Consider the following 21459-nt stretch of genomic DNA (forward strand, 5'->3'; position numbering starts at 1 on the left):
TATTCTTACCCTAGAGCACTCACCCTTAGCTGTTAGCACTGTAGCGGTTAGTACTGCAACAATCCTCAACCTTTTTGGCACTATAGTAACTAGTTGTCCTGTTTGCTGAGGAACTATTGTTTTTAATGACAACCAACTCAGTGAAATAGACAACAACTAAAATTCCAATACGAGTCTTTAGAAGATAACATAACTTTGGTGGAGTTGTCTTGCATAAGTCACGTGAATGATTTGTTCATATTCAAGCACTCATTACAGACAAACAAAAACAGACTGACAGCTTGAATCAATATAAGTAATTTTTTAAAAGGTTTTTTAAAATCTACATGTCAAATACAGCTTTCAAATGAGCATAGGAAACATAAAAACAATATTTTGTCAGTGACAATACTGTTTGTGAAAGCTATGACGATTTGTGATGTTTTTTGACAAGATTATGATAACCAGGGATTTCTTTAATACTCCTCTTCCTCTCCCTCTTCTCCGACGCTGTCTGTGCCCACCTCTTCATAATCCTTCTCCAGGGCAGCCATGTCTTCTCTGGCCTCTGAGAACTCTCCCTCCTCCATACCTTCACCGACATACCAGTGAACAAAAGCTCTCTTGGCGTACATCAGATCGAACTTGTGATCCAGACGAGCCCAGGCTTCAGCAATGGCTGTAGTGTTGCTCAACATGCACACGGCTCGCTGCACCTTAGCCAGGTCTCCTCCAGGAACCACCGTCGGGGGCTGGTAGTTGATGCCAACCTTGAATCCAGTGGGACACCAGTCCACAAACTGGATAGTACGTTTGGTTTTAATGGTGGCGATGGCAGAGTTGACATCTTTGGGTACAACATCTCCACGGTACAGCAAACAGCATGCCATGTACTTGCCGTGACGAGGGTCGCATTTCACCATCTGATTGGCTGGCTCGAAGCAAGCATTGGTGATTTCTGAAACAGACAGCTGCTCATGGTAGGCTTTTTCTGCAGAGATCACTGGGGCGTAGGTGGCCAGAGGGAAGTGGATACGTGGATAGGGCACCAGGTTGGTTTGGAACTCGGTCAGATCTACATTTAGGGCTCCATCGAAACGCAAGGATGCTGTGATGGAGGAAACGATCTGCCCGATCAGCCTGTTGAGGTTTGTGTAGGTGGGACGCTCAATGTCGAGGTTTCTACGGCAGATGTCGTAGATGGCCTCGTTGTCCACCATGAAGGCACAGTCAGAGTGCTCGAGGGTGGTGTGGGTGGTAAGGATGGAGTTGTAGGGCTCCACCACTGCTGTGGACACTTGAGGAGCTGGATAAATGGCAAATTCCAATTTTGACTTCTTCCCGTAATCGACAGAGAGCCGTTCCATTAGGAGGGAGGTGAACCCAGAGCCGGTGCCACCACCAAAACTGTGGAAGATCAGGAAGCCCTGGAGCCCAGTGCACTGATCAGCCTGCAGGATTAAATAATGAGTTATTCCAAGAATCACCTGTCAGGATTTGTCTACTGTTCTATAGCAGACCAAACTGCAACCCCTAAAGGGATAGTTCACTCTGAAATAAATTTCTGATATGTATAAATATTCCATTATATCTGATATAGATATAAAGGAAATCTCAATGGAAGAAGATTTCGATATATCTAAATATGTTTAGTGAAAGGTAAAACTTCCAAAATCTCTGTGTAAAAAAAATTGAGTGACGAACACGTGCAAGCGATCACTTCCGGCAGAACGTTGAACATGGTTCAGTTCGGTTCAGTTAGACATTGGACAATTGATTCAGATCAGTTGGACATGACTGTGGTTACACGAGGTAAAAACGATATAAATACTAGTTCGTTTTCTCACACAAACCGCTCGTTTCGTGTCTTAGGCCATCAATGTGTACTTACATTTACGAGTCATTAAATCATGTTTAATTTTGACTTCTCTGTGCATGCTTTTTGACGTGGATCCCCATACCTGCATTATATGACTGACAGACAACAACGGTTTGATCGAAAAATGTCAAAATTGAAAATACTGTGAAAACAAAGACACCTACATCTTGGATGCCCTTGAGGTAGGCTAAAACATATCAAAAATTAATTTCAAAGTGAACTATCCCTTAATATAAAGCCAACCTTTGACCCCAAGAATGTCTTACCAGTTTGCGAGTCCTGTCCAACACCAGATCAATGATCTCCTTTCCAATGGTGTAGTGCCCACGAGCATAATTGTTGGCAGCATCTTCTTTGCCTGTTATTAGTTGTTCAGGGTGGAACAACTGCCTGTAGGTACCTGTGCGCACCTCATCTGGAAAATTGGTAGCACTTTATTTTACAGTCCAGTTCTGCATGTTCATACAATGTGCTACTTATAGTAAGTAGTACAACTAACCCTGAACCTATCCCTAAATCAAACCTTAACCCCCGTAGTTACCGGCACGTTCTTGGTTAAATACAATGTAATTACAAATACTGTAAAATAAAAGGTAACAGTAAAATCAATTTGCATTTTACTATTTATTCTTTTATTATATTTAAGATAAATTAATTTGGTCATTTGCACAATGTATTATTTAAGTCAGTCTTCTTCAGTATAGAATTTATACAGTTTCATTACCAATGACAGTGGGCTCCAGGTCGACAAAGACTGCTCTTGGGACATGTTTTCCAGCTCCAGTCTCACTGAAGAAGGTGTTAAAGGAATCATCTCCTCCTCCAATGGTTTTGTCACTGGGCATCTGACCATCTGGCTGGATCCCATGCTCTAGGCAATACAACTCCCAGCATGCATTGCCCATTTGCACACCTGCCTGGCCGACATGAACCGAGATGCACTCACGCTACAGGGAATAAATGGCAGGCATGTTTAAAACTGCAAAAAGTAAAAGCCATTTAACTCTTTTGGAAAAGAGCATCTTTTTCTTTTATTTTTTATAAACACAAAAGCTAAAACCAAAAAAACATTATCAAGACAAAGTCTGTCAAATAAAATAAATAGCTAACAAAAGTATTCATGAAGACTAAGACCATTATTTTAAATTCAAGTACAATCATTCTCTATATTAAATAAAGCATCAGACAAATAAATCTTTCAAAATGTCCTACCATTGTAGAATTTTCCTCTGGCCGACGTCAAGTGTTCAGCTGAGAAATCTTGTGAATGTTCTCTGTGAAGATATCATCACTATTTAAAGAGCAAGCTCATGCCATGGTAACATGGTTTGTTGTTGGCAACAAAGGGGTTAAGTCCAATTATGTTAATGTCATTCATAGATGAATGCAGTGCACTAAACAAACAGGCCTAGTTACATCCCAGTGCTTCATGTTTCCTGCAAAAGACACGCTAACAGGCCAACACTCGCCCAGTCACCCACAGGCATTAATATTTAACCCTGCATTGGTAAATCACATCTTAACAGAATTGGGTGAGGTTTCAGATGGAAGAACAATGTAAAACAGAAGTTAAGAGAAAGATAGGAGCGTGAACTTAAAATTTGTTGGTCCAACAATGACAGCACACTAAAAGCAATCTCTATTTTTCATACTTATGTTTAACCCCCCAACTCTAAATATCTGTTCACAACAAGAGTGAAAACAGCCAAAACTACTTCTCTAAAATCTCTTTCTTGTTATTTTTTTCTGTCTCTACATAAGCTGTGCAAACTGACCCGGGTACTCGTCATCTGAAGCACTTAATATGTCATTTCTGTACACTAATTAAGTCTGTAAACTATTATTAACCGGCCAGGTGGCCATGGAGCCCAAGAACAACAATTCTCATCTGTTCCCTGAAAGTTCCCATGACAATATATTGCACATGAATGAATAGATGCACATGAAACATAATCAAGTCAGAAGGGGGAGGGTGGAGCTTTGTTCAAAATGTTAGGCTTACGCCATGGCTATGTTTTCCCCCAAATCTGATTCAAATCACATTAACGTTAGCTACATCTCGAGCTATGTTCCTGTCCGTACAAATCTTTTGATCAGATTTAGCAAGCGTAAAACGTCAAATAATAAAATGAACTGCGATTTTACTAATCCGTTTCGAGCTAATTGAGTTAACTGTGGACGTACAGTAAGTTAACGTTACATTCATAAAGTTATGTATTTTGAAATCCTATTTAAATTGCATTTCTGAAAATCCTTTTTAGTCTGACTGCTCCGATCGGATTTTGCGTAGTTTATGTCAGTACGTTATGATAACTGAGTGTGCAGTCAAAGAAACCACAATAAACATAATTCTGTTTCTCTGATGCGAGACTTAACGTAACTTATATTTTAAAGGACGCGAGTGAAAGCTATGCTATGACACATCTCGGTCAGACGCAATTTTCCGTTAAGCCAAGATTGCCTGAGAAAAACGCGATGTCCTGATTCATTCAGTATCTACGGTCAGATGATATGTTGTCAGGATTTATTTCAGATTTTCTAACGTTATTGCCGTCATTTGGTACGAAATAAAGCCTCACCTCAGAAAAAACGAACTTGTGGTGTGGTGAAGCTGCTCGTACTCACGTAGGTCGTGGCGCGCACTTTTTAATTGCACGCGCAAATGCGGCGACGCGCGCTATGTCATTTGCATAATATAACTTAATTGATATGGTGATTTTTTTTTTTATTCGTTTCAGTTGTTCTTTAAGTAAAGTGGGACGGTACTTGTGTGTGTCAAGCACTTTTGTGAAATAAATATGATTATATATATATATATATATATATATATATAAACTAAAATTTACACAATACAATTGTGTGAAAAAGTTAAAAACAAATTGGGTTACGGTCATAGATATACGTAGTATTATATCCATGGTGGTTTGTTGTTGTTTTTGCAGATATTCATTCACTATCTACCTACGGTCAGATGATATTTGTCAGGATTTATTTCAGTGTCAATATTCTAACGTTATTGTCATTATTTGGTAAGAAATAAAGCCTCACCTCAGAAAAAAACGAACTTTAGCCTCGTACTCTCGGGTCGTGGCGCGCACTTTTTAATTGCACGCGCAAATGCGGCGACGCGCGCTATATCATTTGGATTTTTTTATATGGTGTATTACCAAGGTAATTTTTTTTGTTTCAGTGGTTCTTTGTTAAGTAAAGTGGGACGGTAGGCTACTTGTGTCAAGCACTTTTGTGAAATAAATTTGCTTATAGTTTTTTAAGCACACACATATAATATATATATATATAAACTAAAATCTACACAATACAATTGTGTTAAAAAGTTAAAAACAAATTGGGTTGCGGTTGTTGTCATAGATATAGCCTACGTATCGTATATCCATGGCGGTTGTTGTTGTTGGCGTATAACGCAGCGTCATTGTCATACAAACCAATGCAGATATTCCAGAAAACGAAAGAGCGCATGCATGCAAGTAGACTACAGATCGCTATCTGAACAAATATTTTGTTTTTTTTTATCAGATTCCAATCGGATAGACAATCGGATTTGGACTGACAGTCTTAACGTTTCAGAAAAAAACACAGGGACTACAGCACAGAACACATCACAATATACCTGTCTAATCCAGACGTCGCTTAGATTTTCTTGTGCGATGGAGCAGTTTTGTACAGAAGACAGTTTTGTTCCAGCATCCCTTTGGGAAAAAAACGCCTTGTCACATATGGGTACGCCTAGTCATTACCAATGCAATTGCAACCCATGATAAGTTGCTTATGTCTGGGCACACATTGGATCACGAATAGTGCAGGCAGTCTGCCGGAAAATATTTGTTATGAGAAGGAAAAAAAATCTAATTTGCCTGCAGTCTGAACAGCCTTGGTAATATATAATAAATTAGTATAAAAGCTGCTATCTGTGTTGTATATTTTGAAGCTCACTTTCGGTTAGCCAAGGCTTATCAAAGGGCTGTAAACGTAGTTCAGGTTTTCATATGCGAGTTATGTCACATTATTAAAGGACTCCACTTTTTTTTTGCAAACCTGTATGAGTTTCTTTCTTCTGCAGAACACAAAGGAAGATATTTTGAAGAACGATTGGAACCAAACAGTTGTGGGGCACCATTGACTTCCATAGTATTTTATTTTTTTCTACTATGGAAGTCAATGGTGCCAAAGAACTGTTTGGTTCCAATCGTTCTTCAAAATGTCTTCTTTTGTGTTCTGCAGAAGAAAGAAACTCATACAGGTTTGCAACCACATCCAGGTGAGTAAAAGATGACAAAACAAGGTATGCTTAGATTTAGGGCCCTTAACATATGTTAAAATGATCCCATGACAAAAAGTGGATGCATGATGCAAGATGAACAAGATCGAGTTCAGCATGATTTTAATTTTATTATGCTTTTTAAAGTCTGCCAGACAGGGTGGTTCACAGAGTACTACATGTTAAGACAGAGCATCCAGCCATAATGCCGCAGGACAGTATTGACCCTTTCTGATCAAATGTATATAGTTAATGGGATACATCTCCGTTTTTCCAGGCTAGTTTTAAATATCAGAACCTTTATGATTTAGATATTTAGAGAGTCACCAAACATTTACACTCTTTTGTTAGGAGGAACCATAAATAGACCTGCATAGACCTCTTGCAGCTGTCTGTTCATTTCAAAGGTCTGATACATATTTGAATATGCAAAACAGCTTTTTGGGTGAGAAAATTAAAGCTCTGGTATGTAAACAGGTCTGAGAGAGATAATATATAAACTTAGATTTACACAATACACATTAAAAATGTCAGAATTTATAATACATAACAGTTTACAGCACACATTAGCAGCTAATTTACCCTCTTTGGTAGATTCCACACTGTTTTGGCAAAATTAGATTCCCAGAATATACGACATCAAATTTTGACATTAGGTATTAAAAAAAGAGATGCAATTTGGTGAAGTAGTTGAAGCACTTTTACATTTCAACCAATCCATTTTACATTTCAATCCAGCTAAAATACTAAGTCATTGTCATTTCTAAACAATGCAGTGTCAATATTACAGAAAACTGAATTTTATTAAAAAGAGATGTTTGTGCACATATTTCTATCGAGCATTACAGCTGTAATTCATCAAAAGACAAAGAAGATCATTATAATCAGGCATAGATCCAGATGTGGATGCAGTCAAGCACACTTTTGCCATTTTGAACAAGTGATTCAGCCTGGATCACAGTGGTGGCGTGATAGTGTACAGTGTGAAGAAATTCAGCTTAATTCATTCAGTGAATTCCACCCTAATCCTACATGTAATCAGAGTATCAGTGCACAGATCAATACCAACTGAACATTTAAATCTATGTTTGACCTGATTTTCTAATTTAAATCTCAGTAAGATTAAAATTATTTTTCTACAAAATAAAAGCATACGTGCACCCATCTAAAAGGGTCTATAAAACGTTCATGCATCATGACAAATGTGTAACCCACCAAAATAGTTTTGAGCAAACTGTTGTTCGTACAGTATGACCACAGTGGTTTGTCCCATAGCATAATCGTCATAATCTTTGGTGGCATATACCTGAATATCTCAAAAACAGAACAAAAGAAGAACATACATATCATGAAGTTATTGATCATAAAAGCATTGAGATGATGAGCCCCCCACATGTAGTGCTAGATACCCCATCTAAGGAACAACATTTTAAAACATTCTATTTCTGAGAGGATGAAGGGGCTCTACATGTTCAGGGGAGTCAAGAGATAACTTAAAGGTCAACATGAAATAGAGTTTGCACTTCGCACCTGATGTATTTATGAATAAATCCGGATATATATATGAAGAGTTCAGATGCAAAAGCCTCTAAATGCCATTTGAAATTTTCTTCTTTAATGATGATTTGTATCAAACTTGCATATTTAAATTCAGTAATTTCACTTAAATAACAATTAATAGATAATTATCATTGCCATTTAAGTGAAATCGCTGAACTTAAATATACAAGCTTGATAAAAATGATCATTCTAGAAGAAAATTTCAAATGGCACTTAGAGGCTTTTGCATCTGAACTCTTCATATATACTGTCCAGCAGGACCTGATTTAACACATTGAAAACTGATTGGTTTTGTGATCAGCTGACTTTAATATATTTTATCTTTAGAACAAATAGTATATTAATTCTATTTACACTGAGTTGCTTTGTGGAAACAATATTCTACCCGTTTTTACACATTTTTTATTTTACAGTATGTGGAACAAGCACTGAAGAATAGTGCACAGTAAGATCTAAAAAGTATGTTAAGAAAGTAAAATGGGTTCAATTTTGATTTCATGTTGGGTTTGGGCAAAAGAGCAAAAGATTTCACTGAAGTATAGTGATTGATGTCAGTTGATAAAAAAAAAAAATATTGAACTGATGCTTCATGTACTAAACAACCATCCCAAAATGGGCCAATGACAAACATCAACCAATTCATCCTGGGTCTTCATCCATATCTGGCATCTTTTAATTGTGTCCATATCACTATTTAGTGTAAAGCATGCTGTTGCAAATATCATCTGATGACACTCCAGTTCTATAAAAGTGACCATGTATATACTGTAGAACACCACTTTTTTTCACTTGAGAAGCCCTTATTTTTGATTTTTATATAAAAAAATGTCATCACAGTCGAGTGGTGAGAAAACGAAGGATAAGAACTGGTGGTTGTGAGGTGGCTGTTCCGCTCACAGTTTCTGGGTGAAGTTTTCAGGGAAGACTCCTTTTGCTAGAAGGTTTTTATGCTCAAGCCAGTGTGTCTCTTTTACGCCCACTAACCAGCCATCATCCTGTGCACACAAACAAAAAGACAAGACAATGAGTCATTGTCCCATTGTATGCGAGGGTGTTTGAGCATGTGTGCCATCATGACTGACCTGTTCATCTGGGTTGGCAAAGGGAAGCACAAGCACAATATCACCAGCCTTTAGGTCAAGTTCATCACTGTCTGTTGCTCCGTAGTCATGCATTGCTTTCACCTACCAAGAATTAAAAAAAAGTGTAATTTAAAAACTTTTACGTGTTATACAAATAAACGCTGTTCTTTTGAACTTTCTATTCATTATAGAATCTTGTTTTCAACTTTCATAATAAGAAATGTTTCTTGAGCAAATCAGCATAGATTAATTTCTGAAGCCAGTGTTGTGTACTCGAGACTTGGACTCGGTCTCGAGACCATATTTTAATGGTCTCGGTCTTGTCATGGACTGTGCATTTTGTCTTGGAATTGACTCGTACTCGAACATATTAGGATTTAGACTTATTCCCGAGTCCACTCGAGTCCCATTCAAAATATGTCATGGTTATTACTGTATGTTAATATCTCTTTAAATTGTTTGATTGAAACATCCAATGATTGCTGACTTTCTTGTGTGCAACTGCGTATGACTTGAGACAATAACGTTTGCGGCACGCAAATGGAGCAGGACGCAGGTCAGATTTGATGTGGAGCCTCTAGATCAACTATGTATTGAAAATGTCTGCCTTATCATCCATAATTCAGTCTCGACTCGGTGTCGACTCTCTATGGTCTCGGTCTCGACTCGGTATCGACTCTCTATGGTCTCGGTCTCGACTCGGACTTGACCCTCTATGGTCTCAGTCTCGACTCGGACTCGACCCTCTATGGTCTCGGTCCCGACTCGGACTCGACCCTCTATGGTCTCGACTCGGACTCGACTCTCTTTGGTCTCGGTCTCCACTCGGACTCCACTCTCTTTGGTCTCGGTCTCCACTCGGACTCCACTCTCTTTGGTCTCGGTCTCGACCCTCTATGGTCTCGGTCCCGACTCGGACTCGACCCTCTATGGTCTCAGTCTCGACTCGGACTCGACTCTCTTTGGTCTCGGTCTCCACTCGGACTCCACTCTCTTTGGTCTCGGTCTCGACCCTCTATGGTCTCGGTCCCGACTCGGACTCGACCCTCTATGGTCTCAGTCTCGACTCGGACTCGACTCTCTTTGGTCTCGGTCTCCACTCGGACTCCACTCTCTTTGGTCTCGGTCTCGACCCTCTATGGTCTCGGTCCCGACTCGGACTCGACCCTCTATGGTCTCGGTCCCGACTCGGACTCGACCCTCTATGGTCTCGACTCGGACTCGACTCTCTTTGGTCTCAGTCTCGACTCGGACTTGACCCTCTATGGTCTCGGTCCCGACTCGGTCTCGACCCTCTATGGTCTCGACTCGGACTCGACTCTCTTTGGTCTCGGTCTCGACTCGGACTCGACTCTCTTTGGTCTAGGTCTCGACTCGGACTCGACCCTCTATGGTCTCGGTCTCGACTCGGACTCGACCCTCTATGGTCTCGGTCTCGACTCTCTTTGGTCTCGGTCTCGGCCTCAACTCTCTTTGGTCTTGACTCGGACTCAACTCTCTTTGGTCTTGGTCTCGACTCGGACTCGACCTTTTATGGTCTCGGTCTCGACTCGGACTCAACTCTCTTTGGTCTCGGTCTCGGCTCGGACTCGACTCTCTTTGGTCTCGGCTCGGACTCAACTCTCTTTGGTCTCGGTCTCGGCTCGGACTCGACTCTCCTTGGTCTTGACTCGGACTAAACTCTCTTTGCTCTTGGTCTCGACTTGGACTCGACACTCTTTGGTCTCAGTCTCGACTCCGACTCGACCTTCTATGGTCTCGGTCTCGACTCGGACTCAACTCTCTTTGGTCTCGGCTTCGTTGTTCCCAATTCCCAATTCGACTTACCTTATAAAGAACAGATGGAGGAAGCTCTGCATCTGACGAGCCATTTGTCACTGTTGGAGCTTCATTCTAAATACAAAAATGAAATGATAATGAAATAAAACGAAACCACACTGATGCAACAGAGTATAAAACAAACAGGATATACACAGAAAAAAAAAACATATTGGCAAAACCGAACATTAGACATGAACACGGTGGAAAATAGCCACACAGTACACACCCACAGAACATTTACTTCTGGGCCAACCTAACACTACAAGATACTTCACAATTACTCAAGACTCTTGCTCTTACAGTTTGAAGCTCCTCCCACTGAGGCGGCTTTGACTCCGCCTCCCAAGCCTCAGTCGTACCACTGCCCCAGTTTATATCTGCGTCCTGCTCTTGCCCTACCTGGGACCCTTCCTCGCCCCAGCACTCCACACCCCTGTCCTCCCAGTCTCCAGCCTCTGCAGTCGCAGCAGTCTCACTGTATGACTGCGCAGACACACTGTCCTGCTCATGCCAGCTGGGGGGTTCATACGGCTCTACAGCAGGAGTGACCTCATCATCCCATAAAGAGGCTTCATTCGTCTGAGCGCCAGCTTTATCATCGGAGTCCTGAGAGGGGTCTGCAGCAGGAGTCTGACCAGGCTGGGATGGGGAGGAAGGGTCAGCCAGGATTGTTTGGATTTTGGGTAAAATAGATGCCATGGGAGAAAAGGGCAGGCAATAGGGCAAAAGGCAAAGATAGATATAAAGGAATGTGAATTACTGTTCACTCTAAACTATATCCCAACATGATCTGAAGTCGTTAATTGTTGATTTCCGTTTATTTCCTTGAATAACAGACTCATTTGTAATAATTCTAAGTTGATCAATAACAATTTGTCCCTTAATTACCAATTCAACGCAATTATAGTAAATTTGTATTCATAATTTTTTTTAAAAAAAATTAAGTCTGTCTGTCTGTCTGTATGTCTATCTATCTATCTGCCTGTCAATCTGTCTGTCTATCTATCTATCTGCCTGTCAATCTGTCTGTCTATCTATCTATCTGCCTGTCAATCTGTCTGTCTATCTATCTACCTGTCTATCTGTCTCTCTGTCTGCCTCTCTATCTATCTGTTTATCTACCAATTTATCTGTCTGTCTATCTATCTGTCAATCTGTCTGTCTTTCTATCTATCTACCCGTCTATCTGTCTGTCTCTATCTGTTTGTTTATTTATCAATTTATCTGTCTGTTTATCCATCCATCCATCCATCCATCCATCCATCCATCCATCTATCTATCTATCTATCTATCTATCTATCTATCTATCTATCTATCTATCTATCTATCTATCTATCTATCTATCTATCTATCTATCTATCTATCTATCTATCTATCTATCTATCTATCTATCTGTCAGTCTGTCTGTCTGTCTATCTATCTGTCTGATTTTCTATCTGTCTGTCTGTCTCTCTATCTGTCAGTCAATCTAACTGTCTGTCTGTCTGTCTGTTTATCTATCTGTCTGATTTTCTATCTGTCTGTCTGTCTCTCTATCTGTCAGTCAATCTAACTGTCTGTCTGTCTGTCTGTCTATCTATCTGTATGTCTGTCTATCTATTTTGTTTTGTCAACAATTTTCAAAATTTACATTTACAGTATAAACCTTGTAAGTCCAAACACATGGTATGAATGTATTAGATATATAAACAAGATAGATAAACAAGATATATGCATGGAGTAAAGAGAGGGAAGTCCAAATACATGGTAAAAACACGAGTGGCAATCTCTTATTACAGTTTTTCTCAATTGCTTTGGCACATTTTTCGAAACAGTCTTAACATTCTCTAAACTGTGAGTGCAAATGTCACAACTGTTTGCAGGAACTTCAAAACTTTATAGCATGTCTGCAAAATGTAGTTACTCACCCAAAACATTTAATTCATGCTTCAAAACCTAGTTATTTTGTCAATAATTTGGCCAAGGCCACCAAAATCTAAAGTATTTTTGTCATTGTGTGAGCCACACTGGTCAAAATGTTTAGTTATTTTTTCACCATAAATCAAATTAAGGGTTTACTGTCTGTAAACAAATCTCATATTTGTTGAGAAAAGTCAATAGTATGTAGAAAAAAAAATTCTATGAACATTTGTATTTTTACAGTGTTTATTTTTGTACTTCATGTGTATATACACAATACAAGTGTATTTACTGTACATGTAAAGTAACTGACAAGAATAACAAGATTTCACATTACATCTCATATTTGTGTATTACCACAAATACACAAACAACAAATAACATTCATGGAAAAAAAAAGAAAAATAAACAAATTATTCTTGGTGGACATCTTGTCGCTCACGTTGGTCAGGCCAAAGATTTTCATCAACCTCACATCTGATGTTACCATTGCCACACAACGTGGAAAAAATCTCCTTGAATGCCGCACCCATCCCCTGCAATGGTCAGATTTATGACATGATCCACAAGTGTGGCTCTGATTTCATCAGAGACTCTGACTCTTCTATTTCCACCTCTTCCTCGATTATTTCTTCCTCTACCACCAACACGTATTTTTACACGCCTTCCAATTGCTCTTCCATGAGCATGTTGGTGCAGTTCAGGGTTGTGAATGTCCTCCATTCTATATATATATATATATATATATATATATATATATATATATATATACTCCCAAAGTTGATTGGTTAAATGGTTAAATGGTTGATTGATTCATATTAGAGGTAATTTGCAATTAGATTGCAAATGCAATTAGAAGTCATGTGCCAATTTAGCAAACATTACAAACAATGTCAATGTCAGATATATTTTAGAATATACATGCATACTAATTATGATAATTGAATAGATCGTTTTGAATGTAATGGCTTACACAATAAAAAATGTCTGAGAAGTTCTGAAGTGTTTGACAGTGTAAGTGAGAATCGAGTCATCAGTTTTGATCAACAAGCCATATGCAATTCTTTGTTGTCCAAATTGCAGACAGTTGTATGTACTCTTTGCACACATGTGCCAACGCATTTGCAATTTGCTCAAATCAATAAGAAATTCCAATCTGATGTGAAAAAGAAGCGAATTGTTCAGAGATCTGAACTTAATGTTTTGGGAAATAAAAAAAACATTTGAGAACTGAGCCAAAGCAATTGAGAAAAACTGTAAATAACAAGGTTTAGCTTTTGATAAATGTCCGTGTTTGGTTTTATTTGTAATTTTCCGATCGAAAGATCATAGAAAACTTTCATCCAAAAGCACTTCTTTTATGCTCAATCACACCACAAGAATCACAAAGAGTATGTCGAGAGAGAACTCATCCATTACAAGCATCTTACCTCCCATGAATTCCACGAAGCCCCCTTCCATGAGGAAGCACAGAATGAAAGAGTGAGATAAATGAGGCCCATAATAAGAGTGCAAGGTACATTCATTACATTGTCAACAGTAAGGAGAGCGCTCTCATCAACTCCACTTACGCTTATAATAAACAGTGTTCAGAGCTAATGCAGCAAATATGAGAGGAAAGCATTTGTCAAAAGTGAAGTGATCTAATAGTGGACCCTGGAAAACCATGTATAAGAGTAAGAAGAAACGAAATATACACTAATACTGCGCCCAGACAGAATCTATCGACTATAGAAGTTTGGGATCGATACGATTTTTTATTTTATGCTCACAAGGCTGCATTTATTTGATGAAAAATACAGTGAAAGCAGTAATAATATTGTGAAGTATTTTTACTATTTAAAATAACTGTTTTCTAGTTTTTTCCCCTGGGTCTTATGTAAACTAGCAGTAAAGCGAGTTAACATGCATCACATGCATGGAGTAAATACGTCACATGCTGAACCAAAGTGGCATTTCAGTTCCCTGAAACTCAAATGGACTAAAGAGACTATATCAAAGATCAAAGATTAAAAAATACACACTCATATACGTTAAAATTGAATGCATTTATACAATAGTGTGGAAAAGAATGGCTTTCCACAGCAAAATCCAATAGACTTCCTCTTTGAAGTGCTTTCAACTTCGTCAAGTGGGCGAGAGAAGTTTATTTGGACAGACCAACTCAATATGTACACTTCACGCAGATTCATAGACCACAATGCAACAGTACTGCAACATCCCAGCAGATTGTGCTTAATTTACCCCCACCCCACGCAACTGTATTGTATGATATTGGATTTATTTTGACATAAACCGCAAAATACTTGTAGCTACCTTAAGCTGACTGTTTTTTTAAACATCATTTTTGTTTTTGTACTTTTTTATATTTTCTCCAACAGGCCTATAGAATGCTGCGTAAAACACATTCATAAGGAAATAAACTGTAAATAATAAATCAGCTCCCTCAGGCCACAGGAGAGTATTTATGAGTGACCGTGATGCGACACAACTTACGCTGACGGGTCAAAAGATAATGACGGCATGGCGAATGTAGTACATCCGGATTACATTCAAATTACACATATTCATACTATATAGAACATACTTTTTTTAGCGGTCAAAAAGTACTTATCCAAAATAAGTACCTACTCAAGAGAGTATGCGATTTCGAACGCAGCCTGAAACACAACGATAGGTGACATGGTTTTCCTGACCCCTAAACCCTGACCTTTACCCTTAAACATCCTAACCTCTCCTGTCCTTTGACACCCACCTGGTGTACTAGAGCAGCTTTCAAAGCATACAGATCTAAATCCAGCAGCCTATATACTGTACAACTGGACCATTACACTGTTGTGTACAGTACAAAACACCACCTTACTAGGACAATAGTGGAATCCTTGGTTTGCAAAAAGAAATTATGGTAAAGTTCTCAAACTCGAGAGCTAGTGATACTTTAGTAGAATGAGCAAAGAGATAATAATATGCCGGAAACAGTCACTTTTAGGGTAGAAATGGATGACTGTGCTTTAAACATACATTAAAACATGTTAAGAGGAAGAGATTGGAGTGAGTGCTTAGATGAGCAGGGAAGGGAGTCATTTGACCTCTGACCTGTGGCTGGGTTGAAATGTTAGTGTCAGGCACTACTGCATCCTCAAACAGGTTAATGATGTTTTCCTCTTTCACCTCCTGAGGCGAAGCAGGCCTCGGGGGCCGTGAGACCGGCGGTCCCTCTCTGGACTGCCACACCGAACACACACATGCAGATAATGAGGAAAACACACTGCGGTTAAGTTAAAACACCAAATCAGCACCATCATTAGACTTTTTCTGTGTAACATGCTTTTAGTTCGCTTATTATCACACATTCTTGTTTACTAATCATCTACATGAAGACATACCACAGACTTCTATTGTAAGGCAGTGCCTATAGTTAACTAAACCCTAGTTTATAGCAATAAATATTTTATTGCTAACATGTTTTTTGGGATGATTGAACAGATTGTTAGCATTTTTTAACATGTTGCTAGCATGATTTAGCTGTCAATAATGATATAGGCTACACCCCGTTTTTATAGCATCAAATAACTAAACTAATTGGAAAAACAAACACTTGAACATATGTCTGCTCACTCAAAACTACATAAAATGACAAAAACCATCTTTGGAAAAAATTATTGAAGGCTCACGTATTGTATTATGGAGAATGCGGGTTTATGACCTATTACATCAGCCATCCACCAGGAGGCGATCAAAATGCTTTGGCTTCACTTTTCACGATGTGTGTAGCACACTTGGTTTTAACATGTTGCTAGCATGTTTCTAACACAAATAACCACATTTCTGGCATGTTTTAACATCTAACTACCCTAATTTAACACGTTGTTAGCATGTTTCTAACATGTATTAGCATATTGCTAGTAAGTTTTAACATGTTGTTAGCATGAATTAGCATGTTGCTGACCCTTGTTTGGTGGCTCTAGCTTGAAAGCCCAGAAGGAGTTAGACATGTTTGCCTTAGAAGAAAAATAAGTTTAAATAGCATTTCAGTGTGTTGGCTTTCTCTTTCTGACATAAATAAAGGGTCTGGATTTATTTTTCTGCATCTTTAGTTTTATAACGTTACATAGCCTACTATGTAAGACAGACTCCATAGCATAGGCAATGTGACAGATAAAAACATCAGTATTCTCACATACACAGTACCTTTTGTGGTGATTTAGGGGCGTCTGACCCGGAATCTGAGGGACTGTGGTTGGCTGCTTCTTCACTGCTTGAGAAACACACACACACATTGGTAAATAAATACTACATTTGACCTGCCGATCATGTTATGACATAAATACATCACTAGAGGGCAGCACAGATCAGTGTTAATACAGCAGACAGATTGGTTCAAATCACTACCATGCACAATTACTGCATTTCAAAGACATTCCAGTCATGCAGTTATTTTTTGTGTCAGCATCTACACATGGTCCCATGCACACTCAAAACATTTGCATTAAGTTTCCAGAGCAACCAAGTGTTAGTATGCCTTCGATGCAATAATGTTGCATATACAAACACAAAACATGAGAGCTATTACCTCTTCCCAATGCTTGCTGTCTTGACACCTTTTCTGTGGGTTGATTGGGGGAAGGGTTGGTTTAATTTACAGGGAAAACAAGGACTCGCACATCTGTGTGCTAAACTACAGGAAACCAGAAGTGTCTATACAGACAGGAAATATCGCAAAAATAGAAGCACTCACTTGGCTAGACGCTGCTCATCCAGTTTGGTCATAACATCACTTAGATTCTGGTTCAGCTGTGTGCGAGAGAATGCGACATACCCTGGTAACTAACAACAATAATCTATTTTATCTCTTGTTAATAAGTCTCTTATTATTGGCTCACTTTGCCCATATCCCTGTGAAATTTTTCCTCCAGGCCGGCTACACTCCGGAATGTGTTAACATAGATGCCAACACGACTGCAGAGAGAGAGATAGAGACAAAGAGACAGGGAGGAGTCAACATCAGTTCATTTAAAAGAAAAAACTTCATCAAACACACAAAAACAACACCAAATAACTATATTCTGTTAATAACTTGCCATTATGTTATTCCAATCATGCTACATTTATTTTCTATGAAACACAAAAGAAGGATAATTAGAGTTTTTTTTATGACATCTCAAGCTCAAAAAAAGACAAATAACAACAAAAATGTATCATAGAAAATAGGACTTGAGTGCTTTTAAATTTATCCAGTTTAGACGTTTACAATGTTACAAAAGATTTCTTTAAAACAATAATGGTATTGCTGTTTCCACAAAAATATAAAGCAGATAGATTTAAGAAATGCTTTTTCATAACAGACTCTAAAGACTGGAGTAATGATGCTGAAAATCCAGCTTTGTCATCATCACAGGAATAAATGATATTTTAAAACATATTCAACTAGAAAACAGTTATTTCAATTGGTAATAATATTTCATGATATTACTGTTTTTATGGTATGTTTTAAAAGCAGCCTTGGTGAGCACAAGAGACTCCAGGTGAAGATCCTTTTTGTGTTTCACAGAAAAAAAACAACAGCAGCACACTGGTTTGGAAAGACATGGTGGTTGTTCATTTTTAGGTAAAGTGAAGGAATAAGAGAGATAAACTGAGAGATGGCAGGATGAATAGGTGGTTATTACCTGTTCCACAGCGTGGGAAGTTCCTCCTGGAGATCATAATTAATCTCCTCAAATACCTTCTGAGCTCTCCCCAACTCTTCCTCAGCCTAAACAAACACATTTATTAGGCTAAAGACACTATAATTTATGAAAATGAGTATACAAAGAATTATGCGTTCATGGACTGATTCCTTTAACTGAAATATTTCTGGAATTAGAACAGAAATTTCTTTTTTTTTTTTTGAGTGAACTACACTAACAATCTTTTTTTATTTTATTTTTTTAAATAAAAGTTGTTCTTTTGAACTTTCTATTCATAAAAGAATCCTAAAAAAATGATTTCTAAAAAATATTGAGCAGCTGTTTTCAACATTGATAACAATAATACATTTTTCTTGAGCAGCAAATCAGCATTAGAATGTGTCAGTTTGTGACACTGAAGACTGGAGTAATGATGCTAAAAATTCAGCTTTGATTGAAATTACATCTGAAAATATATTACAATAGAAAACGATCTATTATGTTTATTCAAATATTACCTTTCATGCAGTTTGTAAAATAGCTGTAAATGTAAAATGTCTGCAAAGTTTCAAAGACCAAACTGCACAATGGATGGAGTTATTGCCTGAAACGAGTCTCACTTCCTGTTAAATACCTATTACCTACTTAACAATGCAACAAATTTGCTTGATGCCAGCATATGCTCTTCATCGGCTGCCCGCAAACAACATCTACTTTGACCCTCATTATAGTTGCATTGACATTATAGTTATCACTGAGGTCTGGAAGAGTTTGGTTCGTGTTTCAATATGTTGAGAAGACGCTGTTTTCCGGGCTGCGGATCCATTTAGAATGCACTTGGGCATTTTCACGAAAAATGACACCAAGGGCGTAGACCAATCACAATGGACTGGGTGTCGGACCAATCACAACAGACTGGGTGTCAGACCAATCAGAGCAATTCTGAGAGAGACTGAATCTTCGAATGAACCGTTTTTCGAGTTCGACTCAAAATTAGTAAGTTTTAAAATAGCATAATAGGGGCACTTTAATACTAGTTCACAAAAGTACTGTTTTTACTATAATTTTGTTCAAAAAAATTTTGCTTTGGGGAAATTAAGAGACTTCTTTTGAAAACATTAAAAAAAAAATCTTACCAACCTCAATCTTTTGAACAGTATTCTTTGAAAAAAAATAGTATTTTGAAGTCATACCTAAAAATATGCAGTAAATACACAGATGCAACATAAAGATGCCATGCTGTGAGTGGGTGTGGACTGTGAGCAGGGGGGTGGAGTTAGGCAGGTTAAGGGAGGGTTTACAGGCTCCTGAGTGACAGATGAGTCACCTGGTTTCTTGAGAGGTTAGTTTGAGCGATTTGGTGTGCTGTGATTATTCCCTGAGCCCAGCCGGGAGCCGCCTTCTCCACCAGAGTCAGAGGCTAGACATGCAAGCAAAGAGAGAGGGAGACACAAGCTTGTGCAAATACTCAAGCATATAACACTCATTGTTAGTTGCAGCATTAAAGGGATAGTTCACTTTGAAATTAATTTTTGATATGTTTTAGCTTGCCTCATGTGCATCCAAGATGTGGCTGTCTTTGTTTCCATGGTATTTTCAATTTTGATATTTTTAGGTCAAACCGTTCTTGCCTGTCAGTCATATAATGGAGGTCTATGGGGTCCACCTCAAAGAGCATGCACAGAGAAGTCAAAATTAAACATGATTCAATGACTAGTAAATGTAAGCACACATTAATGGCCTAAGACACGAAACGAGCGGTTTGTGTGAGAAAACGAACAGTATGTATATAGTTTTTACCTCGTTACCACAGCCACAAAGCGCATGCGCCCTCAGATCACTTGGACGTGGTTGTGGTTACAAGAGGTAAAAACGATATAAATACGGTTAGTTTTCTCACACGAACCACTCGTTTCGTGTCTTAGGCCATTAATGTGTACTTACATTTACAAGTCATTGAATCATGTTTAATTTGGACTTCTCTGTGCATGCTCTTTGAGGTGGACCCCATTGACCTCCATTATATGACTGATAGACATGAACAGTTTGACCTAAAAATATCAAAATTGAAATGAAAATACAGTGGAAACAAAGACAGGCAAGCTAAAACATATCAAAAATTAATTTCAAAGTGAACTATCCCTTTAAGTTGGTGAGTTAACAAGGTTTGTGAACAAAAAGCCAGACAGTACAGTATTAGCATACAATAACGAGCATCTGATACCTTGGCAATTTTGGCCTCATCCTTTTTCTTGCCTTTTTGTATAGAAGCGAAATGATGTCTGGCACTGTCAAAGTCTACCAGCTTCCTGTCACGCTTAGCAATGCGAGTCTGCAGAGGATGCAAGAGAGTCACAACAAAGGCCATTTAACACTGTGGTAAACACTATAAATGAGAGGAGCAAGAATGTGGTGATTGGTTGCCAGGCTGCTGTTATAAGGTTGCTAAAGTGTTGATAAGAGTTTTCTAGGGTGTTCTGGATGGTTTCTATGTGGTGCACCTGCAAGTCTTGATTATATTTTGGTGTCTATATATGGATAGGTCCCTACTTGAGTGTAAGTCTATGAGATTTTAGCCAGGCAAAAATCATAAGTCAGATTACTTAGCAATAGTGATTCTTAAAGGAGAACTCCAACGCCAAATGAACCTTTGGTCTAATAAAACATCGGTACCTAGTCAACCGTTCTCTGAGATTTGTTTTCATGATAATCAAATGTAAAGAGTTTTATCTCTAAAAACTGTTTAGCGTATAATGCTAGTACTGGGGGCATTTACTAAGTAAAAAGAAATCGCTAGTTTATACCACTAACAAGGCTTAAAATAGCCCCGCAATAACACAGTAACATAATGAGGGTCCATACATGCAAAACGAAGCATTGAGAACTTTGTAAGTGTACAGACCGTTTAATAAGAAGATACTTTATAAAGACAGTGCACTTCGTGTATACAGACAGGAGCCATCTTAGAAAATAGGGTACTTTCCTGTTATCCGGACCCCACGATGGCCTACTCCAAACCCCGCCCCTAAACCTACCCGTCACTGGAGTTAAGACCAATCAGGGATGACTATAGTTCCGAAATGGTATATGGTGGAGTCCGGATAACAGAAAAGTACCGAAAATAGTCTTGATAAGTCGATCCCCGAATTCGATTATCATGAAAACAAATCTCAGAGAACGGTTGACTAGGTACCGATGTTTTATTAGACCAAAGGTTCATTTTGCGCCGGAGTTCTCCTTTAACAAGCCTCAATAATTCCTGTAGCACAAACGTTTTACACCATATTTTAATAC

At 38.5% G+C, this 21459-nt stretch overlaps 2 protein-coding genes across 13 annotated transcripts in view; both read right to left on the reverse strand.

The window, feature by feature from the left end:
* Nucleotides 1-286: 286 nt before the first annotated feature.
* LOC120491474 (tubulin alpha-1D chain) lies at nt 287-5624 on the reverse strand. Of its 2 annotated transcripts, none has more exons than XM_039689352.2 (5): nt 5487-5624; nt 3071-3132; nt 2583-2805; nt 2125-2273; nt 287-1430 (listed from the first exon to the last, which is right to left on the reverse strand). In XM_039689352.2, exons 2-5 carry the CDS (start codon nt 3071-3073, stop codon nt 456-458), a joined length of 1350 nt encoding a protein of 449 aa, XP_039545286.1. In that variant the 5' UTR covers nt 3074-3132; nt 5487-5624; the 3' UTR covers nt 287-455. The 2 variants fall into 2 exon arrangements, with proteins under 2 accessions (XP_039545286.1, XP_039545287.1); XM_039689353.2 differs by lacking the exon at nt 5487-5624 and adding an exon at nt 4438-4532.
* A 621-nt stretch (nt 5625-6245) lies between these two features.
* The window catches only part of bin1b (bridging integrator 1b), a 31135-nt gene continuing 15921 nt past the window's right edge, over nt 6246-21459 (reverse strand). Inside the window, exons 6-18 of one of the 11 annotated variants that reach the window (XM_089133779.1) lie at nt 20390-20497; nt 19493-19585; nt 18166-18251; nt 17380-17455; nt 17235-17290; nt 17070-17102; nt 16688-16751; nt 15593-15721; nt 13927-13950; nt 10898-11236; nt 10604-10669; nt 8777-8878; nt 8000-8689 (exon numbers count right to left, since the gene is read on the reverse strand). In XM_089133779.1, the coding sequence (XP_088989905.1) occupies nt 8588-8689; nt 8777-8878; nt 10604-10669; nt 10898-11236; nt 13927-13950; nt 15593-15721; nt 16688-16751; nt 17070-17102; nt 17235-17290; nt 17380-17455; nt 18166-18251; nt 19493-19585; nt 20390-20497 (1278 nt within the window). In that variant the 3' untranslated portion in view covers nt 8000-8587. Of the gene's footprint in view, nt 7441-7999; nt 8690-8776; nt 8879-10603; nt 10670-10897; nt 11237-13926; nt 13951-15592; nt 15722-16687; nt 16755-17069; nt 17103-17234; nt 17291-17379; nt 17456-18165; nt 18252-19492; nt 19586-20389; nt 20498-21459 lie in introns of those variants that run through there. The other 10 variants (XM_089133771.1, XM_089133770.1, XM_089133773.1 and 7 more) reach the window with 10 other exon arrangements.

The sequence above is a fragment of the Pimephales promelas genome, chromosome 8 (assembly GCF_988280905.1).
Source record: "Pimephales promelas chromosome 8, fPimPro1.hap1.1, whole genome shotgun sequence".
Lineage (NCBI taxonomy): Eukaryota > Metazoa > Chordata > Actinopteri > Cypriniformes > Leuciscidae > Pimephales > Pimephales promelas.

Excerpts from the sequence above, each read along its gene's own strand:
- LOC120491474 (XM_039689352.2), bottom strand. Across the intron at positions 2,274-2,582 it reads CCTGGAGCCCACTGTCATTG|ATGAGGTGCGCACAGGTACC; the intron begins GTAATGAAACTG and ends CCAATTTTCCAG. Across the intron at positions 1,431-2,124 it reads TGGACAGGACTCGCAAACTG|GCTGATCAGTGCACTGGGCT; the intron begins GTAAGACATTCT and ends TTAATCCTGCAG.